At 46.6% G+C, this 8601-nt stretch overlaps 1 protein-coding gene across 5 annotated transcripts in view; it reads right to left on the bottom strand.

Annotated features, from left to right (window-relative positions):
- Positions 1-4328: 4328 nt before the first annotated feature.
- The window catches only part of RASGRF2 (Ras protein specific guanine nucleotide releasing factor 2), a 129532-nt gene continuing 125259 nt past the window's right edge, over positions 4329-8601 (bottom strand). For all 5 annotated transcript variants that reach the window (XM_085567206.1, XM_085567207.1, XM_085567208.1 and 2 more), the window contains exon 27: positions 4329-8267. In XM_085567206.1, the coding sequence (XP_085423332.1) occupies positions 8175-8267 (93 nt within the window). In that variant the 3' untranslated portion in view covers positions 4329-8174. The remainder of the gene's footprint in view (positions 8268-8601) is intronic.

The raw sequence follows: 8601 nt of genomic DNA, 5'->3' as shown, positions 1-8601 counted from the left end.
CTAGAATTACTATTATTATGTTGTTATATTGCATTTAGGATTGCTGTATCTCTGCAGCCATGTAGCAGTGAATTACAGTAGGAAATAACACATGATGGTCTGGGAACCAGGAAAGAATAATCAGTTTTATTCACCTGGCTCTGCTCCGACCAGAGCTGAACATGTGTCAAGGCTGACACAGGAGCACAGAGGCCAGCACTGTGCAGCTTAAAAAAAAACAACCTTTCCCCTTTGTACATTTAATATTCTTTTAATTTTACATAGGATCTTCCTAAACCCACATTTCAGGATTTTGAAATTTCGCAAAACACTGACATTTCTCCCCAAAAATGTCATGCCCTGTTTGGGCTAGTAGGAGCCACGCACACCCACAATAATTAAAACCAAAACATCCATTCCAGAGCAATGCATCTGGAAACAGCCTGTGTAGCACACCAGTTTTTTATCAACCCAACAGTGTGTTCCTGGTGTTGATAGAAAAAAAAACCAACTGTGGATCTCTTGAGGTAACATGAGCAAGGCAAGAGGGGCCCAGCAAATCCATGGCTCGTGCTGGAGGCACACACCTACTTTTATATTTTTCACCTTTTTTTCATAAAGGCCTTGAACAGACCAGGACTTCCCCTGGAAGCAGGGGAGGGCATGAAGTGCCTGCCTGGATTATGTAGAGGTTCAAGCTTTGTGCCAGCTGAGAGCATGGGAGAACAGAAGATGCAAAAAACTGTGAATTCACAGCACAAACCCCGGGAACAGAACATTGTTAGCAAGTTCCCTAATGATTTCTGAAGAATTTATCATTAATACTGAAAAAATAGTTTGCCTTTACTACTGGTCTGTGGTCTATTTTGTGAGAAACTCAGCTGCTGAAACAGTTGGGGTGCCAAGGATCATCCATAAATCACCCCAATTTTTATCTCTAATGCGATTATCTAATGATGGAAGCGCTGTTGTGGTTTCTTTGCTGATGCTGGGGGTGTTAACTCAGCTGCAGCTCACACCAGCCCATCTGCCCCTGCTCAGGGGCTGCAGCAGCTCGAGTTTGTTGTGGGAGCTGCTGGACAGGGCAGCTACCTGCAAGGGCCAGACAAAGGTCACCCTGTTTTATGGAAGGGCCTTTCTGATGGCCACAATAATTCAGAAGGATATTTATTTGAAGTCAGGTTTCTGTGTGCAGGGTATTATTCATTAGCAGTGAAAGGAGGCAGGACAGAAGTGGCGAGCTGAGCTGCTCTCACAAATCCTGTGTGTGGAATCAGGCTGTGCAAGGACACAGAGCAGTGCCTCTCTCTCCTGCTGCCAAAGTCAGAGCTCTGCTCAACCAGAGAGCAAAAGCCACTGGACACGATGTCCTCCTACACCAGAGGATTGTCCCCCGGTGTAGTGGCAGCTCCTGGGTCTGTAATTCCTGGGATTCAGGGTAAGGAGAACAGCAGACACAGCTGATCCCCAGGGGTTACCCTGACCTCTCCCGGAGCATTCCTCGTGACTGTGGATGCTCAATATCCCCTTACACTGCGCAGCCACCGAGGGCTCAGGCTGGGGAAAAATCCCTTTTTGAGGGGATCCAAGCGCTGCATCCCACAGGGCTGGGGAGGTAAATCCAGCACTTGGTGCCCGTCACGGGCACGCAGTGGCCAAGGGGACGAGCAGGCACAGGGCAGTCACCCCACACTTGTGACTCCTCAGAGAAAGGCTCCTCAAGGTGATAATGCATCCTCACTAAATAAAGAGCTCAACGAGGCCCAACCAACGTTTCAAAAATAACCCCAGCTATTTTTAAGTTATTAAAGTTGCTCTTCACAGGACATCCACTACAGAGTAGAGGAAAGGCTGTCTATAATTAGCAGTGTGTTTTCTGGGTAAAAGGGGGAGAAAAGGTTTTCCCTTTGGAAAAGCAGGAATCTCCAAAATCCAAAAAGTGGTCCTTTTTTGATTTTTCTTCTTTTCTTTTTTTTTTTTTTCCCCCCCAGCTACATTGCAGACACAAGTGAATCAATTCTGAGATGGTGATTGTCAGGGGGATCAAAGCAGTAATGACCAGAAAACCACAGCTGACCAGAGAGTTCGCTCTGGACACCTCCTCTCATTCCATCATGGTGATCCAGCATTTCTTTGCCATGGAAACCCAGGGAGGAATGGTTAGAAAAGCAAAAAGATGCTTTTTTTTTTCAGATGATTTTCCCATCGGATATAAAATTTTCGCAGAAAAAAAAATTGAATAAACAAAGGATTACTATTTCAAATGGAATATGAGTTACTGCTAAGACTTTTTGTGTCTTCTCTGGCAAAGTTCTGGGTTTGCTCTGCATTAAACATACCAAGGATTTGGATGATATTTGTGCATACTGTCCCCAGTGCTACAGACACAGAACTTCCAGGCAGGGTAGAGTGAGAGAAGGTAAGTTTTTAGCAACAATTCTGTCAGTGTTCCAGAATGTCATGCAGTGGAGGTGCCACCTCTGAGAAAACAAACCTGAAGTGATTTCTGCTGCCTCTACATTTACCAACCCCCCTGCACAGAGCTGTGTCCAGCAGCCAGGAGCTGCAGCAAGTACCAGTCACTGCTTCAGTCCTCTTTGAAACTGGAAACTTCAAGCAAAAATCTGGTCTTCCTAAATTTCACTTCTTTTAAGGCTATACAGGAATAGGGCCAGAATACTGGAATGCAGCTTCCAAGGTGTTAATTCAGTCTTCACAATTCCTATTCATTACCTTTGCATGATCAGTCAAGACTAATTTCTTCACAGAGCTGAGGATTTTGAACAGCCTCTAACCATGAGCTTCCCCTGCTTCCTCTGTGGTCAACAACACGGAGGGCTGGGTGCTCTCAGATTTATTTGGAGATTCCAGGATGGCTTCCCACTGCCCCAGGGCAGGGCTGGATGGGATTTTGGGAATCAGGAATTGTTCCCTGGCAGGGTGGGCAGGGCTGGGATGGGATTCCCAGAGCAGCTGTGGCTGCCCCTGGATCCCTGGCAGTGCCCAAGGCCAGGCTGGACACTGGGGCTGGAGCAGCTGGGACAGAGGGAGGTGTCCCTGCCATGGCAGGGGTGGAATGAGATGGGATTTAAGGTCCCTCCCAACCCAAACCAGTCTGTGATCCTACAATGATGGCCTTCAAATAAAGCTGTAAATCAGCCAACTGCTTTGCATAAGTAAAATGAATGATTTAAAGTGCTGGGAAAACGACTTGAAATTAAATTATCCTACAGCACTTATAAACAAGACTGCTCAGGAAGTATTATAATTTGTTTTCTTCCACTGACAGTAGCTGACAACTTCAAGGGTAAGTTGCTCTCTCAGTTAATTTCAGTTTCTATGTGGAGCACCAAAAATGTAAGCAGAATGGAGAAGATGTGGCCACAAGGTCACAAAGTACTGAATAGAAGCTGATTATGTCACTTGCTGTATCTCCTTCTTACACAGACCTGCAGTGCCACTGCTGTTTACTTATTTAAAATGTTAATTCAACAAATTTTAGAGGAATCTTTCTGTTTTCATGAAATTTCTGAGTTCAAGAAGGAAAAGCTGTAACCAGTGATTAAAGCATGTAACACCAGGGGAGACCTGGCTTTGAACTCCCAACCTCTGTCACCTATTTTTCTTCAATTTGCAACTGATTTTATCTCCATGTGACTTGTTTTCCTATCACAAGGGGAGGGACAGGACCTACTTACAAACCACTTTTTCGGTGTGTAAAATGTGCCTTTGCTGTTCTTTTAAACCCAGGGCAGGACAGCAGCCCAGAGAAAGCAAGGGATATATGAGACACAAGTCCAAACTCAATGTTACTTATTACCAGTGATGCCCATGGCAGCTGCAATGCATCGTGAGTGAAAAAGAGGAGTAAAATGCAGTAATTCAAACCACTCTTTCCCAATACTGACCCAAAATTTTCATGTATTTTTCCCTCTTTAATGACTGGTTTTTCTAAGACACGTGGTAATTCAAAAGTGTCACGCTGATCTTTTAAAAGTTTTGAAGTTCTTCTAGAAGTTTTCTATGCCTTCTGATGTTTACATATTTCTACTGCGGTTTTCTCACTCCCTGTTCCTGTAAATAAGGAGTGTTTTGCATTCTTCTTTGTGGGAGGAGAGAATTGATGGACTGTTGGTTTGACCAGTGTGGTTGGAGAGGTGGCATCCTCCAATCCATCGTCCCTTTTAGAATTCTATATATTATGAGGTCAGAAATAGAAGTTACTTCCTTTTAATCTTTTAATCTTATTGTGAGTGTGTGAGTTTCGTGTTTTAGTGCAACAGAAGGAGTAGGTTGGATTTTTCATGACGAGGGCTGAAATAATAAATTCCAGTGAGGACTCCTGAAGCTCAGGAAAGAAAAGGATGTTTATTAGCACCCAGGCACAACACCTTGCCTGGTATGCCTTACTAACAATACAAAGCAATAACCTCGGGTCAGAAGAGAGGTTGCAATACATGCAAAAACATCTGGATTGTGCACTAAGCAACACGTTCAATATAGGAACAATCTGTCAAATAAACAAACATCTACTGCCCTAGGTAACAGAACTTCAGACTACCTCGGGTACAACAGAACAACCATCACTGAGCAGCATCTTGGACATGAAGCATCCTAGACAGAGACATTTGACCTTTGGAGGCAGAAACTGTAACAGGCAAAGAGCTGAGAGCCAGATCCCCAAAGACTTATGAAAAGCTCTCGGTGAAGCCTAAGGTATTATCAGAATGAGGTCTGAAGGGTTTTGCCCTTGGTGGGTGAAATTATGAGTAGGTAAAACTGTCACGATGGGTGAGAGTTTTAAATCATCAGGGTTTAGTGTTGTTGCTAAGAGTGAAAGGATGAGAGACTGAATGTTGATACAAACAAAACAATGTCTTTGTAAAACCCTTAAAATAAAATAAATAATACACATGAAGGAAAATTTGGGATAATGGAATCAAAATCAACATGGTTTAAATTAATAAATAAAACAATTAAGTTCCTTTTTCTCCTACGGAACAATAACCGGTATCAAAAACTCGGAAAGCAGGAGGAGGACGGGGACCTCCTCCTCGCTGTGACACCGGGGCGACCGGAGCCAGCTGTCCCCACAGAGGAAAGGGGCAGAAGGAACAGCCACCGCGAGCTCTGCGGTTCCCAGCGGCACGGGCAGCGCTGGGGCTCGGTCACCGGCAGAGCCGCTGCGGGCGAAGGCTGGGGGCGAAGGCAACTGGAACCCGGTGCCAGCGGCTCTCGGTGTGCATCCCCGTGCCCGCCCGGCCCGCCGGGTGCGGGCTCGCAAGGCAAGTGCAGGGGCGCCGGGTCCTCCTCTGCCCAGAGCATCCTCGCCCGGGCGCGGGCAGCAGAGCCCGGAGCCCCCGAGCCCGGGGCAGGGCAGGCGAGAGATGTCTCCCCGCAGGGCACAGGGAGCTCCTGGCACGCCGCGGGGCCCAGCCGGTCGCACCGGGGCTGGCCAAGCCCGGCACGGGTGCTGCTCCTCCCAGGCACAGCCAGGCACTCGGGACAGCCGAGGCGCAGCGCTCCGCCCGCTGCCCAGCTGCAGAACAGATGTTTCCAGCTGTGCTCACGGGGCTGCAGCCCCGGCAAGGCGCGTCCTCACTTTTCCCTGTGCTTTAACAAAAGCAGTGTATCCCCAAGCAGAAACATCAGCATTAAGCCATCACCAAGTCAAACGTTATTGTGACCGTAACAATCATCGAACGATTTTCTTGCTGCTGCTGCCGTTGCTACGAACACAGATCAAGCATCCATCCGACTGTCCCGATTCTGACATGAAGTGGCCACTGGGGCAAGAGGCAACCTTTGGCATGTGAGCAGGACGTGCTTTCCCCAGGGGGCTGAAGCAGCACATTTCCAGTGATCCCAAAGCTCAGCCCCCGTGTCCTCCTCTGCCACACGAGCACAGCCCTGCGAGCCAGCGCTGAAATGCGAAATGCACCGAGCAACACGCACGAGTGAAGCACACAGCAAGGAACCCTGACAGGAGCACGACGAGGATTTGTACCCTGTATCCCTAACAACATCGAGGAGATTTGGTAAAACGGGGTACAGGCAGATAAACAGCACTTTTAGCATACAACAGAGATGCCCATTCACACTGACGGCTGTTACGCATTTTCTTTGTTAACACGGAAACAATAAAACCAACGTAAGAAATCACTTTCTGGACCACTTTTCCCCTGTCGCTCCATTACTTCAAAGTGTTTTTATGAAACTAGCTGCTTTTGTACAGAAAATACACAGTCAGTTGGTTTTGTGGTCCACATAAACCATGCTCTTTTTTTTTTTTTCTCCTCATATCATGCATTGGGATGCAATCAGCTTCTTGTCAATCATTAGTCAAAAGAAACAAACACATTTTTTACTACAAAAAGCTCCTATAAGTAACATTTCTACAACAACCATTAGCCAGAACTATTTGAAGTGTCCCTAGCACTTCCTTCTCTCCTGCTGTCTGCTTTTCTAATGGAGGAATTTTCCAGTCTGTGTGACACCTCCCCATGCAGTTATTTACAAGGAGACGGTCCTTGTGGAGAAGGACCTCAATGAAATTTACAGTTGCTAAGGTACATTTGTAGATGCTGGCGCTCGCACTCAGACAGAACAAATGGAACTCGTTGTGCAGCTCTGGGCTGGGCCAGCAATGTAATTAAAGTGCAAATAAAGACAAAAACCACAAGCCAGGCAGGTCCATTTTTCATCGCCAGCGTTAAGAAGCATCACGACTGTGTAAGATATGTCAGATCAAATAGGCCTAAGTCACAATCTATTTTAAACATCTGTCTCCCTGAGAGGATTTAAGGGAGGTATACGGTGATATAGCCCTATTTCTTCAACTGGCTGAGTATCATTGGAAAAGTAAGGACACTTTTCCAGCCAATTTTTGTTTTCAACAGTGCTAACACCTGTGTTTTATACTATGATGCCCTTTACATCATTTGAGCTCACTTCCCATGCAGCTACAACAGGCCACTCTTGAGGAAAATACAACTACTGTAGAAATGACATCTGTCTACCTGGTACGTCACAAAAGCAGAGACTCTGAAAACATTTACAAACAACACATTTTCTCAAACAAAAGTAAGTGATAATTACCAGCTCAGATAAAAATACGTACTTTGTGTTTGCTGGCATTCGACGTTTGCCACTGACACGTTCAGTTTTACAGCTAAGTCAATGCCAAATGGCCGAACAAAGGAAAAAAAAAAAATAAAGACTTTTAAGACTTTTTGAAACCACCGATTTTCACGTAAAACGAAACTGCCACTGCAGCTCCAAGTGCTCACTGCTGATCACCACCTGCTGCCAGACAGACATGTATTTCTCTCCACAGTGTGTCCAGAATGTGCTCTGTAGCCTGACCTGTCAGAGAAGCTGCGGGAGGTGCAGGAAAATGAAGTGCCTCTTCCAGGGCTGTGTGCAACATGACTCTCCATCCCCTGCACCACTCCTCTGGTCCCTCACCCTCCCACCTGGCAACTATTTACAACTATTCCACCAGTCCATTTCTCTCCGTGCTGTAAATACTCTCACTGATGAAAAACATATTTACAAATTGTTTTCGTGGATACAATCAGTCGCCTTAGAAAAGGCTGACAAGACATTTAAAGAAGAAAATGTTTTGTAAGGAGTAGCATTAAATGTACAGCAGGTGTTTCAAACAACTGCAGATCTGAAGTTACTAGATGCTGTCTTAGTATCACTCCAGAGTGGTAGATGAGTGCTAAAATCCTGCTTTTTCAATGAAATTAACACAATGAGAACACCACAACCATTACTGCCTCAGTGAACACATAGTTAGCCATCAACCCAGCCACCTCACCTTGTTTATTTATCCTAACAGACCTATTATCCCCATTTAAACCTGTACCCTTGATTTGCCACGTGAGATGGCTGCAATGAGTGCCTGTTCACAGAAAAGTCTCCTGTTTTCCAGGAACCCATGGTCCCTAATGATCCCAAATATCAAACATGACCTTTGCAAAGCAGAAATGGCTTAAGCCGGGCAGGAAGGGTCTTTGCCTTTCACCTCCAACACTCGTTTGTGCTGCCCGAGAGGGAAAGGCTGCGAGACTCCGTATCCCTTGCTGGAAAAGAGAGCTGGCACTCTTCTCAGAGTTTCTCTGGCTGTCCTTAGGCGGTGGCAGGCGTGGTTCCACTGTCCCAGAGCTGTCTGCAGGCCTGGGCAGGGCTCAGGCGGGGAGCCGGGGCTCGATCTTCAGGGACAGCTCGTACAGGGTGTCCTCGTCGATGATGAGGGTCTTGTCCAGCAGGTAGTGAGTGACCTGGGGTGGGGGAACACAGATGGACAGGCTGCAGGTAACTGCCAAGCAATCTCCCAGCTTTCCTTCCCTTTCAGCGTATTTCAGCTCCTGAGATTGCCTTGTGTGGTTTTCTTGAGGAACCCAGCAGCTGCTCGGAATGCTGCTGGCATGAAGATGCACCTGCAGCCCTCTGGGAATTAACTGGGATTAATTCCTCTTAGGAATGGGCTAATCCTTTGCCAGGTTACCTCAGCCCGAACTGCTCTTCTGGAGTCTGAGATGTGCCTTCTCTGAAGGCACTGACCAGCTTTGGTCAGAGCTGCCTCCCTCCTGAGAGGGGCAAAGGGACAAGGAA

This window comes from Lonchura striata, chromosome Z (genome assembly GCF_050655825.1).
Source record: "Lonchura striata isolate lonStrDom1 chromosome Z, ASM5065582v1, whole genome shotgun sequence".
Lineage (NCBI taxonomy): Eukaryota > Metazoa > Chordata > Aves > Passeriformes > Estrildidae > Lonchura > Lonchura striata.
The sequence above is the reverse complement of the archived record's forward strand: the minus strand, read 5'-3'. Positions and strand labels throughout refer to the sequence as shown.